Source organism: Dipodomys ordii, unplaced genomic scaffold (genome assembly GCF_000151885.1).
Source record: "Dipodomys ordii isolate 6190 unplaced genomic scaffold, Dord_2.0 Scaffold6, whole genome shotgun sequence".
Lineage (NCBI taxonomy): Eukaryota > Metazoa > Chordata > Mammalia > Rodentia > Heteromyidae > Dipodomys > Dipodomys ordii.
Window position 1 is genome coordinate 10405165 of NW_012267222.1, and position 19982 is coordinate 10425146.

General features: G+C 43.1%; 1 protein-coding gene across 1 annotated transcript in view; it reads right to left on the minus strand.

Moving 5' to 3' along the window:
- Positions 1 to 19982, minus strand: part of Phactr4 (phosphatase and actin regulator 4) — a 56134-nt gene that overhangs the window by 7659 nt on the left and 28493 nt on the right. Inside the window, exons 7-10 of the mRNA XM_013032183.1 lie at positions 19302 to 19902; positions 17577 to 17758; positions 15774 to 15927; positions 1387 to 1442 (exon numbers count right to left, since the gene is read on the minus strand). Coding sequence (XP_012887637.1) covers positions 1387 to 1442; positions 15774 to 15927; positions 17577 to 17758; positions 19302 to 19902 — 993 coding nt within the window. The remainder of the gene's footprint in view (positions 1 to 1386; positions 1443 to 15773; positions 15928 to 17576; positions 17759 to 19301; positions 19903 to 19982) is intronic.

Sequence of the window (19982 nt, forward strand, 5' to 3'; positions counted from 1 at the left end):
CCCATTTCTGGGTTTTTCTGTTTATGTGATACTGAGGAATTGAACCCAGGGCTTCATGCATGCTAGGCAAGCACTCTACCACTAAGCCACATTCCCAGCCCCTCTCACATTTTAAATTCACTAGGTAACTAAGTTAAATATACCTAAATAGTGCTGAAGGCAGGCGATGGATTGGTGGGACAGCAAGCCCAGAGCAACTTCACAGAAGGGAAGGCTGTCACATCCCCATCTCTTTGCTGATCCCAAAAGCACACTTAGTGTGTGGCCTTCCACATCTATAACATCCATTCTCATCCTCTATGTCATCGTCTGGCCTCTTTTGTTCCTTATCCCTGGTCCCACCTTGAAGTTCATTTCCTAGGAGAGCTCATCTGGGTAGGGATGAGAGCAAGTAGGGGCAGGTGCAGCCAGAGGGATAGGATTTGAGAAACCCAAGGACACTGGTGTGACAGGACAGATAAAGTCTCTCCTTCAGGGGCTTAGGGTATTCCTGGAGGCTGGTTCTGTGAAGGGAGTACAGTCCCAAGAGTTATCTGAGTAGCTGACAGAGGAGCTTGGGGCAATGGGTAAGAGTCATGTTGAGTAGGACCCCACAGTGAGGAACAGGAAGACAGTGAGGAAATACATGGTGAAGGCCTGATGGCTATAATCTCTGGCAATTTTAACTGATACACTAGATTAGAATGCCATTTCAGAACATTATGTACACAGGCAACAAATTAAACACATGGTTCTATTTGATGGCTATAGAGGTAAGATTTAAAAAGAGAAGAACTGCAGAAAACCCAGGAAACTGGGGACTTGCTCTGTGCCCTCAGATTCCACTCTCATCTATGAGTACAGCTACTACGTTGGTTCCCTGAAGACAAAGAAAAGTTGGAACAAGTATCTCTCACACTGTCATGCCCAAGGTAGTCCCAGGATTCTCTGAGAATACTAAAATAGTATTTTCTGGAATATTTCAATACACTGAACAATAACATGACAGTAACTTTCAAACAAAGCTTTGAAAACTTTGTTCCCTGAAGAAAAGATACTGTGTTTTGATAGGAACACTCTCTTTGGTCCACTTAGCAAATACTTATTCCTTTATAACTTAAAGTCATCAACTGTCAGGTGCCGATGGCTCATGACTATAGCTCTCAAGCTACTCTCCTACTGTAATCCTAGGCTGAGATCTGAGGATTGTGGTTCCAAGCCAGCCTGGGCAGACAAATGAGACTCTTATCTCCAAATAACTACCAAAAAGCCAAAAGTGAAGGTGTGGCTCAAGTGGTAAAGCACTCTCTTTGAATAGCAAGACTATGAGGCAAAAATGTTCAAGTCTCAGTATAGAGACACACACAAACACACACACACAGCGCATGATAAAATAACTGGACTCACGTTGTAGTATATTTCGTTGTTCTAGTTCTTCTGGTGTTGGTCTTTGACTCAGTCGCCTAAAAAAGGAGACACATATATCATTCCTGTTAAACCTCCCAATCACATTTATAACTATTTTGGACCATAGTTTACATTAAGCCATATACAAGAAATTACTTCATTTTCAAGCAATTTTATTTCCTTATTTGTTTAAAAGTAATTTTCACATTGAAAGGAATTTTACATGCAAACAGGAAGCTAGGAATCTAGCTCTGACATGAAGAGGTCACCACAAAAAAAGTTCAGATAAACTCTAAGTGTCCTCATCTGTAAAATGAAGGTGGTTCACATAGAAGTATTGTTGTGACTTGGGGGGCATAGGTTGTGAGTGTGGGGTTTAGCATGTATAAGGCCCTAGGTTTTGAGACCTGGCACAAACTCTCCAAAACAATAAAACTCAGATTCCTAAGGCATATTAGAAATTCTGGGTCAATAAATCATGATGTGGAATGAGATTTTATATATGAATATATGAATTAATATTACATATACTGTGTATGTAGGTATTTTATTTATTTATTTTGTTTTTGTTTTTTTTGGGTCCAGTCATGGGGCCTGAACTCTGGGCCTGGGCGCTATCCCTCAGCTCTTCAGCTCAAGGCTAGCGCTCTACCACTTGAGCCACAGCACCACTTCCGGCCTTTTTTCTTTTTGCTTATGTGGTGCTGAGGAATCGAACCCAGGGTCTCATGCATGCAAGGCAAGTGCTCTACCACTGAGCCACCTTCCCAGACGCTATTTTAGTTGTTTTTGAGATCAAGTCTATGTTGACCAGGTTGGCTATTTCCTATCTCAACTTCCCAAGTAACTAGGACTACAGGTGTGTAACACCTGGAGATTGAACCCAAGGCCTCAAGTATGCTAGGCAAGTACTCTACCACATAAACTCTGCCCTTAGCACCTCTCTTTCCCTTTTCTTCCTTTTCTCTCCTTCATTCTCTCTTTCTTTCCCTCCCTTCCTTCCTTTTGCACTTTGCTTCTGAAACAGGACAGGGTTCCCTAACTTTGCCTGGGCTGACCTAAATTTTCCATCCTCCTGTTTCTCCTCCCAAGTAGCAGGGATTAAAGTCTTATGTCACCAAATCCTGCTTGCTCTCTAGAGTTTTTAAACCAGTGCCTTATGAGGCACTGGAATTTAAGACCATCTCTTTCTAGGTGATACTTTGTACTTATATTTCAGTTTTCTCTGTGAAGTATTTGATGAAAGTTTCTCATCTCATCAACAATTGTGAGGTGTTAATTCATCAATGATAACATCATTTCTGGACTCAGAAAGATATTCATTTCTTTAATTTATACTTCTCAGACAGTGTTTCAGCTACCTACTAATTATTCAACCCTTGTTGGTTGCATAGAGAACTCCTAGTCCCATTCTGTACATAATTTACTTATCTTTTTCTTTTGGTAATACTGGGGTCTGAACTGAGGGCCTCAGGCTTGCTAAGCAGGCATTTGAGCCACTCCTCATCCCCTTTAAGTATTGGTTATTTTCACCATAGGGTCTTCACTTTATGCCTAGGTTAGCTTAGATTATGATCTTACTATTGGTGCTTCCTTTTTTTTTTTTTTTGGTCAGTTGTGGGGCTTGAACTCTGGGCTTGGGTGCTATCCCTGAGCTCTTCAGCTCAAGGCAAGTGCTCTATTGCTTAAGCCACAGTGTCATTTCGGTTTTCTAGTGGTTTATGGAGATAAGAGTCTCACGGACTTTCCTGCCTAGGCTGGCTTTGAACCGTGATCCTCAGATCTCAGCCTTCTGAATAGCTAGGATTACAGACTTGAGCCACCAGCACCTGGCTTTGTACTTCTTTTTGCTACAGGAATGACATGACAGGCATGCCCAGCCATGGACTGAGATTAATGTTAATGGCCTGGCTGCTCTCAAACCAGTGTCTGATCTGCTTCCCATGTGTCTAGGAGTCCTAGTTTGAGCCACCTCATATGCAGCTTCTTTTTATATTTTTTTCTTTTCAAAGACTTTTCATCTTTTCAGAACAAAGAACTTTTCCTCTTTTCCTTTACAAATGATCTTTAAAAATACTGGATTTGGGGCTGAGAAGGTGGCTCAGTGGTAGAGTGCTTGCTTTGCATGCATGAGGCCCTGGGTTCGATTCCTCAGCACCACATAAACAGAAAAAGCCAGAAGTGGAGCTGTGGCTCAAGTGGCAGAATGCTAGCCTTGAGCTGAAGAGCTGAGGGACAGCGCCCAGGCCCAGAGTTCAGGGCCCATGACTGGCAAAAAAAAAAAAAAAAATTAAAAATAATGGATTTATGAAGGCATAACTCATATAAAAATGACAAGTATGTATAATTATGCATATATTAGACACATGATTTGATTTTTTCATTATTTTGGTTTTATGAGACAGTCTTTTAATTGTGAAAATACTATATAGAAGGGTTACAATTACATGGGCAAAATAATGAGTACATGTCTTATCAAGCATTGTTGCCTCCTCCTTTGTTTCCCCTTCCTATCCCCCCCTCCCCCACCCAGACAGAGTCTTGGCATGTAACCCAGGCTGATCTTGAACTTGTGATATTCCTGCCTCACTCTCTTTAATGCTGTGTGTGCTACCACGCCTGTCAATAAATTTTAACACACTCGGGGAAACAATCATGACAATCAAGAGAATGAATAGTATCCTGTATTTGTTTTCTATGACTACTCTGAAAAAATCAGCAGGAGCCTTTTAAAAGCAGAAATTTGGACACAAAGTGTGGCTCATAGATACAATGACTATCAAGCAAGTGTGAAGCCCTGATTTCAAACTGTACTCTCAGAAACAAAACAAAAGAAACATAACACAAGCTGGGTGCTGGTTAATCCTAGCTACTCAGTAGGCTGAGATCTGGAGATCATGGTTCAAGAGAGTCTAGACAAAAAATAAAAATAGAAAAAAGAAAGTCCAGGTAAGTCCATGATACTTTTTTTTTTTTTGGTGGTCGGTTGTTGGTCTTGAACTCTTGGCCCTTGTGCTGTCCCTCAGCTAATCTGCTCAATTCTAGCATTCTACCCTTTGAGCCACAGAGCCACTTTCAGTTTTCTGATGGTTTACTGGAGATAAGAGTTTCACAAACTTTCCTGCCTGGGCTGGCTTTGAACCGCAATCCTCCTACTCAGCCTCCTGAGTAGCTAGAATTACAGGTGTGAGCCACCGGCGCCCAGCTTAAGGCAGGCTCTTATCTTCAATTAACCACCAGAAAACTGGAAGTGGCACTGTGGCTTAAGTGGTAGAGTGCTGGCCTTGAGCTGAAAAGTTGATGGACAGTGCCCAGGCCCCAAATTCAAGCCCTATGACTGACAAAAAAAAAAAGAAGAGGTTATATTTAACATTTACCGGGAATAACAATCAGAATTCAACTTTGCAGAGAATGTAATTCTTCGCACAACAAACCCTATCGTATTTTCTCATGTCTTTAAATTCATCCTCCATAACTTAAGGTGTACATTGATTTTTTTCCCCCCTTGGGGTTTGAACTCAGAGCCTAGGTGCTGTCCTTGAGCTTTTTTGCCCAAGGCTAGCAGTTTACCACTTGGGCCACAGCTCCCTCCACTCTGGCTTTTTGCTGGTTAACTGAGACAAGAGACTCAAGGGAGGTGGGCACTGGTGGCTCACACCTGTAATCCTTCTGCTTAGGAGGCTGAGATCTGAAGATCCAGGTTCAAAGCCAGCCCAGGCAGGAAAGACCGTAAGACTCTTATCTCCAATAAACCACCAGAAAACCAGAAGTGGCGCTGTGGCTTAAGTGGTAGAGTGCTCGCCTTGGGCTGAAGAGCTGAGGGACAGAGCCCAAGCCTAGAGTTCAAGCCCCATAATGGACAAAAAAAAAAAAAAGGCTCCAGGGGCTGGGAATGTGGCTTAGTGGTAGACTGCCTGCCTAGCATGGATGAAGCCCTGGGTTCAATTCCTCAGTACCACATAAACAGAAAAAGCTGGAAGTGGCACTGTGGCACAAGTGGTAGAGTTCTAGCCTTGAACAGAAGTTCAGGGACAGTGCCCAGCCCCTGAGTTGAAGCCCGAGGACTGCAAAAAAAAAAAAAAGCCTCAGAGGCTTTTCTGCCTGTCTTTGAACAGAGATCTTCAGATCTCAGCATTGTGAATAGCTAGGATTACAGGTATGAGCCATTTGTACCCAGCTTCACTGATCTATCTCCTTTTTTTTTTTTTGTCGGTCATGGGGCTTGAACTCTGGGCTTGGGCACTGTTCCTGAGCTTCTGCTCAAGGCTAGCACTCTACCACTTGTGCCACAGTGCCACTTCCAGCCTTTTCTGTTTATGTGGTACTGAGAAATTGAACCCAGGGCTTCATCCATGCTAGGCAAGCAGTCTACCACTAAGCCACTTTCCCAGCCCCTTGAGTAGCTAGGATTATATGCATGAGCCACCAGCGCCTGGCTTCCAATATTTTTTTTAATTCAAAGTAATTATTGAGATTCACCAAGTTGTGACTTTGTAATTAGTTCTTTTTATTCTTGAGTACTGTTTTCTTGCATAAATATGCCACAAATTACCCATTTACCTATTGACAAATATTTGAGCTGCTTCCAGTTTTGCCTATAGCAGTAAATGGACTGGCTGGATCACATATATACCTATGTTCAATTTTGAAAGAAACTGCCACTCAGAGCTTTATGTTCTTCCTCATCTTTCTTGTTCATGGGTGGTGCTCTACCACTTTAGCCTTGCTTTCTAGCATTTTGCTGGCTAAGTGGAAATGGAGTCTCACAGACTTTTTTGCTTTCTGCCTGGGCTTGTTTTAAGACTTGATTCTCCATGTCTCAGCCTTCTGAGCAGCTAGGTTTATAGGCATGAGTTACCACATACTCTACATCATAATTTTTTTTCTTTTTTTTTTTTGGGTCCGATCGTGGGGCCTGAACTCTGGGCCTGGGTGCTGTCCCTCAGCTCTTCAGCTCAAGGCTAGCGCTCTACCACTTGAGCCACAGCACTATTTCTGGCTTTTTTCTTTTTGCTTATGTGGTGCTGAGGAATCGAACCCACGGCCTCATGCATGCAAGGCAAGCGCTCTACCACTGAGCCACCTTCCCAGCCCCCATAATTTTTTTTCAAATGAGTTTTTTTTTTTTTACTGTATTAGATGTATAAGGGGGAGTTCCTTTGTGACATTTCCATACATGCACATAACTCTCCCATATTCCTCTACTCACTTCAAAAAGAACAGCTTAAACTGTTCGTCTCATTTATGCAAAAAAAACCTATATTCATCTTCATTTATCCTATATGACCTCCTGATTCCCACTGATATCCATCAACCTCCAACAGAGCCTGTTTTAGTTTCTTGTTGTTCATTTTATATATGCGTGTGCATGTGTATATGTGCAAGTGTGCACATGTGTGTGCATTAATTATACCAAGGGACTTCACATGGTTTAAGCTGTTTTTCTAAAGTACTGCTATTATTTACATTCCTACCACTGAAGTATGAGAATTCAGTGGCTTCTCATCCTCAGCAGTTCTTGGTATACTGTTTAATTTTAGTCAGAAGTGGTACTGCATGCCTACAACCCCTCGTATTTGAGAGTCTGAGAAAGGAGGCTGTTCAAGGCCAGTCTAGAAAATATAGCAAAATCCTGCTTCAAACAAAAGCAACAGCAAGGGCTGGGAAGGTAGCTCAGTGGTAGAGTGCTTGCCTTGCATGCATGAGGCCCTGGGTTCAATTCCTCAGCACCATATAAGCAGAAAAAGCCAGAAGTGGCACTGTGGCTCAAGTGGTAGAGTGCTCGCCTTGAGCTGAAGAGCTCAGGGGCAGTGCCCAAGCCCAGAGTTCAAGCCCAGAACTGGCAAAAAAAAAAAAAAAGCAACAGCAAGGGGCTGGCAAGGTAGTTCAGTGGTAAAGTGCTTGCCTTGCATGCATGAAGCCCTGGGTTTGATTCCTGAGCACTACATAAGCAGAAAAAGCCAGAAGTGGCACTGTGGCTCAAGTGGTAGAGCTAAAGAGCTGAGGGACAGCTCCCAGGCCCAAAGTTTAGGCCCCATGACCAAAAAGAAAAAAAAAGAAAAAAACCAACAGCAAAATAAATTATTTAATTTTAGCCACTCTAGTAGATTTATAGAGGTATTTCATACGTATTTTACAATAGTCCCTATTTTCCCATGCTCTTGCTTTCAGTTACCCTGTCAACCAAGACCCCAAAATATTAAACAGTAAATTCTAAATGTAGCTAATTCATAGACTTTAAGCTGCATGCTGTTCTGAAATCTTGAGCTGTTCTACTCTGTTCCACATGGGACACAGTCATCCCTTTGTACAGCACAACCCACACTGTGTGTATTATCCATCCTTTTAATTATTAGCCATCTATATTATCGGGTTGACTGTCAAGTTGTTGTGGTGCTGGTGTTTCATTAACCCTTACTTTACTTAATAATGGTCACGAAATGCAAGTCAAGTTGGACCAGCAATTTCTATCTGCTAACAAAGACAAAATGCTTCCAAGTGGGAAATGTAATTGTATTACGTTACAGTACAAAATTGCCTTCCCCCCCCCCCCCCCCCAGTCATGGGGCTGGAACTCAGGGCCTGGACACTGTCCTTGAGCTTTTTCACTCAAGGCTAGTGCTCTAGCACTTTAAGCCACAGTTCTATTTACAGTTTTTCTGGAGGTTAACGTAAGAGTCTTACAGACTTTCTTGCTTGGGCTGGCTTTGAACTGCAATCCTCAGATCTCAGCCTCCTGAGTAGTCAGGATTATAGGCATTGAGCCATTAGCTCCTGGCTAATTGTTCTGTTTTATCATCAGCTATTGTTGATGTTAATATACTTACTTGATGAATTAAACATTATCATAAGTATGTGTACAGGGGAAAAGTACTACACATGGAGTTTGGCACTATCTCAAGTGTCAAGCACCCCCTGAGAATGTGGGGGGAATATTTTACTTTGGGATGAACTTGCTTGCCTGGCTGGTGTTCCACCATTTGCGACATGCCTTTAGCTGGCTTTCTGCTGGTTATTTTGGAGAGTAGATTCTCCAGATCTATCTCCTAAGTATATAGGATTACAGGCATGAATCACTGGCCACAGATTTTTGTTTCTTTTTTTTCTTTTTCTTTCTTTTTTGGGGCTTGAACATAGGGTCTAGACGCTGTCCCTGCACCTCTTTGTGCTCAAAGCTAGCACTCTACTATTCTGAGCTACAGTGCTACTTCTGGCTTTTCTCAGCAGTTTATTGTAGATAAGAGTTTCATAGGGCTGGGAAGGCGGCTCAGTGGAAGAATGCTTGCCTTGCATGCATGAGGCCCTGGGCTCTATTCCTCAGCACCACATAAGCAGGAAAAGCCAGAAATGGCACTGTGGCTCAGGTAGTCGAGAACATACATGCCTTGAGCTAAAGAGCTGAGGGACAGCGCCCAGGCCCAGAGTTCAAGACCCATGACCCATTAAGAAAAATTAGCTTAGTGTAACAAGGATAAGGTAGGGAAAAATGGAGAAGTGAAAGAAACATTTACTACTCTAAACGCAGGAAATGGAAATTGGGAGTTAAAGACTTGAGGCCTTCATTCTTAAACAATTTCCCAATTTTGGTAGGTTATAGGGCTTAAACTCAGGCCCTGAGCCTTTTTGCTCAAGGCCAGTGCAAACCACAGTTCAGTTCTGGTTTTCTGGTGGTTATTTGGAGATGAGTCTCATAGACTTTCCTGCTTTGAAGTGTTGATCCTGATATCTCAGCCTGCTGAGAAGGCAGGATTATAGGCGTGAACCACTAGTACCTGGCTCAATCCCAAATCTTGATATTCTCTTGCTGAAACTCTAAAAGGGCCACTGTTCTGGCAGAATGTTATCTTGGCCAATACTAGTTACCAAATTATAACAGCTAGATCCCAAAAGAAAGAGAAGGGCAACATAATTCAGTCTGTTTCTGTGGATTTGTGCATCAGCTACTCACAAAATCAACACATGCACTGTGGGATTAACAAACTAGTTATTTGCCACTGGTAGTAAAGCTGAGCATGGGATCTGGTATGGTAGAGGGTGGAACAAATAACCCTTTTCTGTGGTCAATCAGGTTGACAGCAAGGCCCATTTGTTTCCTCACTCTCCAGCTAAGTTCAATTTAAAACTGAGAATCAAGCATTAGCTGTCTTGAGCATGAATAGATAAGTCTCATCATTAGTAATAAGCACTAGTAATAAGCATTACTAATGATGAAGATGACTTTACCAGGAAGAGCAACTAATTAGAAGGAAGGGCTATGATGCCAAATACTGAAAAAGTACTTTAAGATTTCTCACAAAAGTGGAAATGGAGGTGATGACAAAAAAAACTTTAAAGCCAGGTGCTGGTGGCTCATACTTGTAATCCTAGCTCCTCAGGAGGCTGAAATCTGAGGATTGCATTTCTAAGCCTTTCCCAGCCTGTCTGTGAGACTCTTATCTCTAATTAACCACAAGAAAACAGAAGTGGTGCTGTGGCTCAAGTGGTAGAGTGCTAACCTTGAGCACAAAGAGGTTCAGGGACTGCATCCAGGTCTTGAGTTCATACCCACACTGACAAAGAAAGAAAGAAAGAAAGAGAGAAAGAAAGAAAGAAAGAAAGAAAGAAAGAAAGAAAGAAGTGCTTTTTACCATTTTGCCCAAAGTTAAAATAATTGTGATTTTTGGGAAAATTACATTAGTCTTTCTTTTTTTTTTGGTGCTGGGACTGGGGCTCAAACTCAAGGTCTTGCTCTCTGGCTTGGCTTTTTTGCTCAAGGTTGATGCTCTAATAATCAATAAAACCATATGATCAATAAAGTAAACATGAATGTTAACCCTCTTCTAGGCAAAGGGTATATATACTCTTACAACCTGAGCCACACCTTCACTTATTAGTCTTTCTTTTTAGCAGATATTTCTGATCATTTTTTTGCTGGTAATCCATTTGTATCTACATTCTTGGGCAGCCTAATTTGTCTTTTGCCACTGGATTTTATTTTTAATAGCTTTACTAGGTCTTGTAGGACCAACAAAAGGAGAAAACAGACAGTATCTGTATGACTTCAGAAGTGTTTGATGAACCAGAATAGTGATTCAAGCAATGCATGCCATTACCTCAGCCATGAGCTCCTAAATGGGGAGGCCATGTGGGTAGGCTTAAAGTGCAGGCAGCTTCTCAGGCAGGACAAGAAGCCTGCTGACCACTGCTAAACCATGGGAGAGGAAAGGTCTTGCTCAGCATGACCATGAAGCCCAAAAGTTCTTTATTTTTACATGCGGGGAAAAAAAAAAAAGCTTTGCAAATTTATTCTGATAGAAAAATTATTTTGGGGGCTGGGAAGGTGGCTCAGTGGTAGAGTGCTTGCCTCGCATGCATGAGGCCCTGGGTTCGATTCCTCAGTACCACATAAGCAGAAAAAGTCGGAAGTGGCACTGTGGCTCAAGTGGTAGAGCGCTAACCTTGAGCTGAAGAGCTGAGGGGCAGCACCCAGGACCAGAGTTCAAGCCCCACAACCGACAGAAAAAAAAGAAAAAAAAAAAGAAAAATTATTTTTGTTTTCCCCCTACAGTGACTAAAACTATGCAAATGTGTTCCAAAGGTCAGTATAAAATTGCCCTCAGACACTGGCAATCTGAATAGTGGACAGAACAGCACAATTCCTCAGCACCACATAAGCAAAAAGAAAAAAGAACATAAGCAAAAAGAAAAAAGAAAAACAGAACAATTCCTCAGCACCACATAAGCAAAAAGAAAAAAGCCGGAAGTGGCGTTGTGGCTCAAGGGGTAGACTGCTAGCCTTGAGCTGATGAGCTGAGGGACAGTGCCCAGACCCAGAGTTCAGGCCCCACAACCGGACCCCCCCCAAAAAAAATGGCTATGGAATTTCTTCTAATTAAAGGAAACCAAAGGGCTATGACAACTAATACAAATGGTTACTTTAGACTCAAATCCAGACTGGGGAAAAAAAAAAAAAGCCTGCTAGAATATTACTGGGAGCTGGATGAGTAGAATACCACTGTGTAATACCAGCACTTGGGAAGCAGAAGCAGGAAGACCGAATTCAATGCCAGCCTGGGTTATATTGCATGAACTTATGAAAAAAGACCAACTTCTCCCCATTTTACCCCCTACAAAAATAAAACAACCAACCAAATTAAACCTAGGATGATTGGTAAAATTGAATACATATGGTTTACTAGACATAATTATATTGCCTTTTTTTTTTTTTTTTGCCAGTCCTGGGGCTTTAACTCAGGGCCTGGGTTCTGTCCCTGAGCTTCTTGTGCTCAAGGCTAGCTCTCTACCATTGAGCCACAGAATCACTTCCGGCTTTTTCTGTTTATGTGGTACTGAAGAATTGAACCCAGAGCTTCATCCATGCTAGGCAAGCAGTCTACCACTACTAAGCCACATTCCCAGCCCTATATTGCCATTCTAATATAAAATTACTTCAACTTGTTATGTATACTATAGGTATGATAAAAAAATATCCTCCCCCCTTTTTTTGGTTGGTCATGGGGCTTGAACTCTGGGCCTGGACTCTGTCCTTCAGCTCTTCAGCTCAAGGCTAGCACTCTATCTACCACTTGAGCCACTGTGCCACTTCTGGTTTTCTGGTGGTTTATTGAAGATAAGAGTCACATGGAAGGCTGGGAAGGTGGCTCAGTGGCACAGTGCTTGCCTTGCATGCATGAGGCCCTGGGTTCAATTCCTCAGCACCACATAAACAGAAAAAGCCAGAAGTGGCACTGTGGCTCAAGTGGTAGAGCGCTAACCTTGAGCTGAAGAGCTGAGGGTCAGCGCCCAGGCCCAGAGTTCAGGCCTCACGACCGGACCCCCAAAAAAAAAAAGTCTCATGGACTTTCCTGTCCAGGCTGGCTTTGAACAGGTATCTTCAGATCTCAGCCTCCTGAGTAGCTAGGATTATTGGCGTGAGCCACCAGTGCCTGGCAAGAATATCCTTCTTTATAGATTACATGCTAAAGTAGTATGGAGTAAAGAATCACAATATCTGCAAGTATGTTTCTCCATCTCTTTCTCTGTATTTCTCTCAGTCAGAGTTTCACATATAGCACAAGCTGGTTTCAAACTGGCTCTTCCTTCCCAGCCTTCCAAGTGCTGGAATTTTTTTTTTTTTGGGTCCGGTCGTGGGGCCTGAACTCTGGGCCTGGGCACTGTCCCTCAGCTCTTCAGCTCAAGGCTAGCGCTCTACCACTTGAGCCACAGCACCACTTCCGGCTTTTTTCTTTTTGCTTATGTGGTGCTGAGGAATCGAACCCAGGGCCTCAGGCATGCAAGGGAAGCGCTCTACCACTGAGCCAACTTCCCAGCCCTAAGTGCTGGAATTTTAATCATGTACCACTATACCTGACCTGTAATTTATTGTCAAATGGTTCAGGGAAAAATATATGTGTATACAGACAGGGAACACAATAACAAAGAAAATATGAATGTTCACATTCTTCTAGGTCAAAGGTATATACTCTTAAAACTTTTCTGTAAATGTCAAACTATTCATTTATTTTTGGTAGTATTGGAATTTGCCCTCAAGCCTGCCTGGCTTGTTTCTTTGGTTTGCACTCTACCATCTGATCCATACCTCTAACTCTGCTTCCCTCCTCACCTCCCCACCCCCGCCACCCTGTCCCTACTGGTTCTGGGGCTTGAACTTAGAGCCTGGGTACTGTCCCTGTGTTTTGTTTTGTTTTTTTGTTTTGTTTTTACTCAAGGCTAGCATTCTATCACTTGAGACACAGCTCCATTTTCCACTGTTTGTGGTGAATTGGAGATAACAGTCTCATGGACTTTCCTCCCCGGGCTAGCTTTGAACCACAATCCTCAGTTCTCAGCCTCCTTAATAAGTAGGATTATAGGTTGAGCCACTGGCACCAGGCTCAATTTTTTTGTTTTTGTTGGTTGAGGGATCTGAACTCTAGGCCTAGGTGCTGTCCCTCAGCTCTTTAGCTCTGGGCTAGCTCTCCTCTCTACCACTTGAGCCACAGTGCCATTTCTGGCTTTTTCTTCTTACATGGTGCTGAGGAATTGAACCCAGGGCCTCATGCATGCAAGGCAAGCACTCTACCACTGAGTCACCTTCCCAGCCCTCAAAATTTTTTTTTTTTTTTGCCAATCATGGGGCTTGAACTCTGGAGCTGAATGCTCTTCAGCTCAAGGTGAGCGCTCTACCACTTGAACTACAGTGCCAACTTCCAGCTTTCTGGTGGTTAATTGGAGATAAGTGGACTTTCCTGCCTGGGCTGGCTTTGAATGCAATGCTTTTTTTTATTTTTTGGGTCCGGTCGTGAGGCCTGAACTCTGGGCCTTGGTGCTGTCCCTCAGCTCTTCAGCTCAAGGCTAGCACTCTACCTCTTGAGTCACAGCGCCACTTCCGGGTTTTTTCTTTTTGCTCATGTGGTGCTGAGGAATTGAACCCGGGGCCTCAGCATGCAAGGCAAGCGCTCTACCACTGAGCCACCTTCCCAGCCCCTTGAATGCAATTCTTAGATCTCAGCCTCCTGAGTAGGCAGGAAGTGGCACTGTGGCTCAAGTGGTAGAGAGCTAGCCTTGAGCAGAGAGGCTCAGGACAGAGTCCTGCTGAGTTCAAGCCCTAGAACAGCAAAAAAAAAAAAAAGAAAGAAAAGAATACATCCACATACAAATACCAAATCTCAAAATCTTAAATATAAAGGGCCAGTCTAGAAGTTTTGGTGCCACAAAGAACATCTAACAAACCAATGTCCGGACTGGAAATATGTGAGTTAGGAACACAGTCAGAGTAAGACGAGGCCTTTATATCCTTTCTCTCTAATTACCTTGAATTTCAACAGCTGTCAGATCACAGGTCATAGAGACTAAGTAATCTTTGTGTTGAAGTGGCCAAGAATGGTTTTAGGATCCAAAAATTGTTTACAGGAAGAAAAAAGGGCCATACTTGTCTCTCTATGCAACATACACAGTAAAGCTGGATGTTAAAAAGTGAGGAAATAATGTATTTTAATTAACAGATACCTTCAGTTAATTAATTCACAGGGAGTAGGGCAAGAAGTCTATCTTTTTACTCTTTCCCTTGTGAGAATTGTCTGTACCAAGCAAACACCTGTCATGGCAACTGGACTATTAATGAGTGTTGTATATGCGGGAAGCTGGCCAGCATTTAGTTTCCTATAATTTGGTTCCAGCTGACTTGAGAACTACACTAACATTTTGAAAGGAAGCAGTTACATGGAAAAAATGGAATACGCAAAAAGAAAAGTTAAGTGTGAGTAACTGGGTTGGCATTTCATGGTTTAGCAACTGGATAAAAAAAAGTGACAGGCTGGCCGGGCATTGGTGGCTCACGCCTGTAATCCTAGCTACTCAAGAGGCTGAGATCTGAGGATCGCAGTTCAAAGCCAGCCCGGGCAGGAGATACCGTGAGACTCCTATCTCCAATAAACCACCAGAAAACCGGAAGTGGTGTTGTAGCTCAAGTGGTAGAGTGCTCGCTTGCCTTGAGCTGAAGAGCTGAGGGACAGCACCCAGGCCCAGAGTTCAAGCCCCACGACTGACCAAAAAAAAAAAGTGAAAGGGGCTGGGAAGGTGGCTTAGTGGTAGGGTGCTTGTCTTGCATGCATGAGGCCCTGGGTTTGATTCCTCAGCACCACATAAGCAAAAAGAAAAAAACTGTGGCTCAAGTGGTAGAGTGCTAGCCTTGAGCTGAAGAGCTGAGAGACAGCGCCCAGGCACAGAGTTCAAGCCCCCCCCCCAAAAAAAAATGACAGCAGAGGCTTCCTAATGTCCCAGAAATTATCCTGACTTCTTTAGCAACTTTTGCAAAACCATGTATCTTACTCAATGATTTCTAATTCCTAAATTTCCAAATTCTTAGAGCATATTTGTACTTTTTGGGCTGGGAAGGTGGCTCAGTGTTAAAGCGCTTGCCTTGCATGCATGAGGCCCTGGGTTTGATTCCTCAGCACCACGTAAGCAAAAACAAAAAAGCCAGAAGTGGCACTGTGGCTCAAGTGGTAAAGCGCTAGCCTTGAGCTGAAGAGCTGAGGGACAGCGCCCAGGCCCAGAGTTCAGGCCCCATGACTGGACCCCCCCCCAAAAAAAATTGTACTTCTTAAAAGGATGATAGCTACTCAGGAGGCTGAGATCTGAGGATCATGGTTCAAAGCCAGCCTGGGCAGGAAAGACTGTGAGACTCTTATCTCCAATTAACCACCAGAAAACTGGAAGTGGTGCTGTGGCTCAAGTAGTAGAGTGCTAACCTTGAGCTGAAGAGCTCAGGAACAACACCCAGGCCCAGAGTTCCAGCCCATGACTGACAAAAATAAAAACAAAAAAAGATGATAAATAATCTCCCACAAAATGTCTAACACGCATTCCAGCACAATCAAACTCAGCCCATCTAAGCAAAGGCCTACCGGATCAGTGTGTTCCCAATCTGGTGCCGTATTTCATTCCACTCCTCCTTGCTTTTATGAGGCCAAGAATTCAAGTTCAACTCTGGTTCACTGGGTCTGTGGTTCAACTTCATTGCCAGTGTGTCCTTCCTCTTCACTTTGTTAGCCAGAGCACCTGTAAACAAGGGGGAGAACAAAATGAAGAAGTACAAAGCAAATAGCTACCAATAGCCTGACCTAATATAGAGTGAGGCAAGAATCTGAATGAATCCAGCTTCCCACTTAACTTACGATTCAGTCAGGAGACTGGAGGTAGCTCAACTTGTAGAATACAATCTAGCAAGCACAAAGTCCTTCGTTTAATCTCTAATACTAACAAAATTAATTAAATAAATAATAATTAACATAATAAATAATTCAGCTAAACACAGGAGGAGGTGGGAAAACTGAAGTCATCCAAAAGTCATCAGCAAGATGACTCAGACAGGCAAGGGATCTTCTTCCCTCTTCCACCAGCCTTTTACATTTTCCTTTTAGAGTTGTTAGGCTTGGGACAGGCATCAGAATTAAAGCATAAAAGCTTTCAAATTAAAACACCCATAATCTTTTTTTTTAAATTGACGTCATGTATCAGTGCACACCAGCTAATTTATGTTTTTCATTTGTTTTGTGCTAATATTGGGGCTTGAACTCAGAGACATGCACTCTAGCTACTATACTTTTAACTCAAGGCTTGTACTCTACCACTTGAGCCATACCTTCAGTTGTTTTATGGATTTGTCTGCCTGGCTTTGAACCTCAATCCTCAGTTCTTAGCAACCAGTGCCTGGATTCCTTTCCTTTTTGTCTCTCCTTTCGTGTGTGTGTGTGTTTGTGTGCACCCGCGTGTGCACGCGCCAGTACTAGTGCTTCAACACAGGGCCTGGGTGCTGTCTCTTAGCTTTTTCACCCAAGGCTGGTGTTCTATCATTTGAGCCATACTTCCACTTCTTTTTCCCCCCCCAGTACTGGAGCTTGAATTCAGGGCCTGAGCACTGTACCTGTTTCTTTTTTCAAGGCTAGTGCTCTACCACTTGAGCCACAGTGCCACTTCTGTTTTTTTCTGCTTATGTGGTGCTGAGGAATGGAACCCAGGGCTACATGCATGCGAAGCAAGCACTTTACCACTAAGCCACCTTCACAGCCCCTAATTTTTTTTTTTCTTTTTGCTTATGTGGTGCTGAGGAATCAAACCCAGGGCCTCAGGCATGCAAGGCAAGCGCTCTACCACTGAGCCACCTTCTCAGCCCCCCTAATGTGTTTTTAAAGCTGCATTTCCACTTCTTGAATCATAATACCATTATTCACAAAGACTGTAGACATAAACAGTTTTTTCTTTGTCCTATGACAATAAGTTCATTATATTGAAACACGGTATCACTTCTGTCTTTTCAATTTAGCTCATGTACCAGTTTTCCTCTACTCCATATTCTTTAATATCTATCATCAAGGTGAATTTATTTATTTATTTTTTGGTGTTGGGAATTAAATCCAAGGCCTTATGTATGCTAACCATGTGCTCTGTGGCTGATCTATACTCCCACGATTGGGTGAACAGTTTACAAATAAAATTTTTTTTGAATGACCCAATCTCTGTGGCTCCCACTCATGGCTTATTTCAACAGAGGTACAATAAGCAGGAGCCAGTACTCTGTAGAGCTTCCAACACCTAGAAGACTCAGTGGAAGAGGGGGTCTGTTTCCATCCATCTTGTACTTGCTAAGACCAGCATGTAGCTTTAGCTGTAACAGGATTGTTTCTTTTGCTGTTCCTCCTCTTTCTTACTCTGATGGCTTTCATCCTCATCCTCTTCATCTCGGTACTGAATGGGACCCTCTGAATCTGAGTCACTCTCTTTTTCTTCTTCCTCTTGCAGACACTGTGGTAATTTAGGAATAGGTGAGGTAGATGTTGTATCTTCAACAAGTGTCAATGGGCCGTTTTGCTCCTCTTCTTCATCGTCTGGACTAACAAATTAACATAATTTTATTTTCAGAAACAATGAGGATGCAAATGCAAGACAAAGTAGTGAAATATCTATGGAAAGTACACTAATAAAACTTATAAATCCCTCTCCTTAACAATCTTTTTTTTTTTTTCCTGGTCCTCAGGCTTGAACTCAGGGCTTGGGTGCTATTCCTGAGCTGCTTTTTGTTCAAGGCTAGTGCTCTACCACTTGAGCCACAGCATCACTTCTGGCTTATTTTACTGGAGATAAGAATCTCTTGGTGCCAGTGGCTCACGCCTATAATCCTAGCTATTCAGGAGGCTGAAATCTGAGGATCATGGTTAGAAGCCAGATGAGGGAGAAAAGTCCATGAGACTCTCATCTCCAATTAACCACCAGAAGTGGTAGAGTGCTAGCCTTGAGCTTAAAAGCTCAGGGACAGCATCCAGCCCAGAGTTCAAGCCCATGACCAACAACAACAACAAGAAGAAAAAAGAAACTAAATGGTGGTAGATATGACCAAAGAAAGGCTGTGGAGATTTGGTCCATTTATGAATCTTGTGAGAGACTAGTGTATGGAAATGGCATCAGTGGGCAACAGAACAATATTGGAATGTTGGCAAGACAAGAAACAGTACCATCATGTAGGAAGCCTTAAAACAAATTTAAGTAATGACTGTTTAGTAGAATACAAGTCTTCTCTCCCAAGGGTTTGTCTCCCAAGGGTTGGCCATGTGCATTTTCTTTTCTTTTCTTTTTTTTTTTGCCTGTTGTGGGTCTGGGCGCTGTTCCTCAGCTCTTCAGCTCAAGGCTAGCGCTCTACCACTTGAGCCACAGCTCCACTTCTGGCTTTTTGGTGATTAATTGGATATGAGAGTCTCATGTGGGGCTGGGAATGTGGCTCAGTGGTAGAGTGCTTGCCTAGCATGCATGAAGCTCTGGGTTCAATTCCTCAGTACCACATAAGCAGAAAAAGCCAGAAGTGGCTCTGGGGTTCAAGTGGTAGAGCATTAGCTTTAAGCTGAAGAGCTGAAGGACAGTGCCAGGCCCAGAGTTCAAGCCCCACAACCAAAAAAAAAAAAGATTCTCATGTACTTTCTTGCCTGGGCTGGCTTTGAACCACAATCCTCAGATCTCAGCCTTCTGAGTAGTCAGGATTTATAGATGTGAGCTATCTTGGGTGCTTAGCATAGAACCCATCCCTTTTAGCAAAAAAGAAATTTTTTTTTGGATCAGTCATGGTGCTTAAACTCTGTCCCTGTGCTCTTCAGCTCAAGGCTAGCACTCTACCGCTTGAGCCACAGCACCACTTCTGTTTTTCTAGTGGTTTATTGGAGATAAGAGTCTCATGGACTTTCTTGCCTGGGCTGGCTTTGAGCCGAGATCCTCAGATCTCAGCCTCCTGAGTAACTAGGATTACAGGCATGAGCCACAGGCGCCTGGGACAAAATATTCTTTGTATGCTTTAAATTCACTTGTATTTTCTAACTTTTTTTTTTTTCCAATTAGGGCTACCTAATGGTAAAGAAAGAGAAACAAGAGGCAACCATTAAAGCACTCACACTTTCAGCATTTCAATAGTGATAGGAAGTGATCTGGTCCGACCCAGGGTATTGCTGTCTTCAGAAAAGTTGTCACTGCTCTCAAAGAGCAATGAGTGAGCTCGGTGAGAGCCCTCAAGGGGAGGAGTCACAGGAAGGGGACTAGTTAGGGCTTGCTGAATTCGAATATGAAGTGGGACTGGGGGCAGCCTAGGGGGTATATGGGGCTCCCCAAATCTCTGGTCCACTGTCCTTTTGGAGACTTCATTTTTCTGGTCTTCCTGCTGGGCAACCTCTTGGGATAGATCTGAAGAAGGTAGAAACTCAACTTCTGGCACAACTTGAAAAGTCTTATTAGCAGGGAATGGTGGAGACCGTGGGGGCTCTGGAGGTATATGAGTAGGCAGTGGAGGAGATGGGGAGGAAGGTGGGACCATCATCAGTGGTTCGGAGCTCACAGATAATGCATTCTTCTCTCTTTGATCACTTGGTGTTTTTGTGGTGATGGCAGTGGCAGACTCTGAGGTGGGTACCACAGTTGATGGAATGCCTCTCTTAGGTGGTAAGGGTGGGGATGGCTTTGATAACAATGTGCCACTGTTTATGACTTGGGATAGTTCAGCTGGAAAAGAGAGCAACAATTCAAGTTAACATGGCTTTATAATGCATTGAGGGGCCAGCACCAGACTGAAATCAGAATGA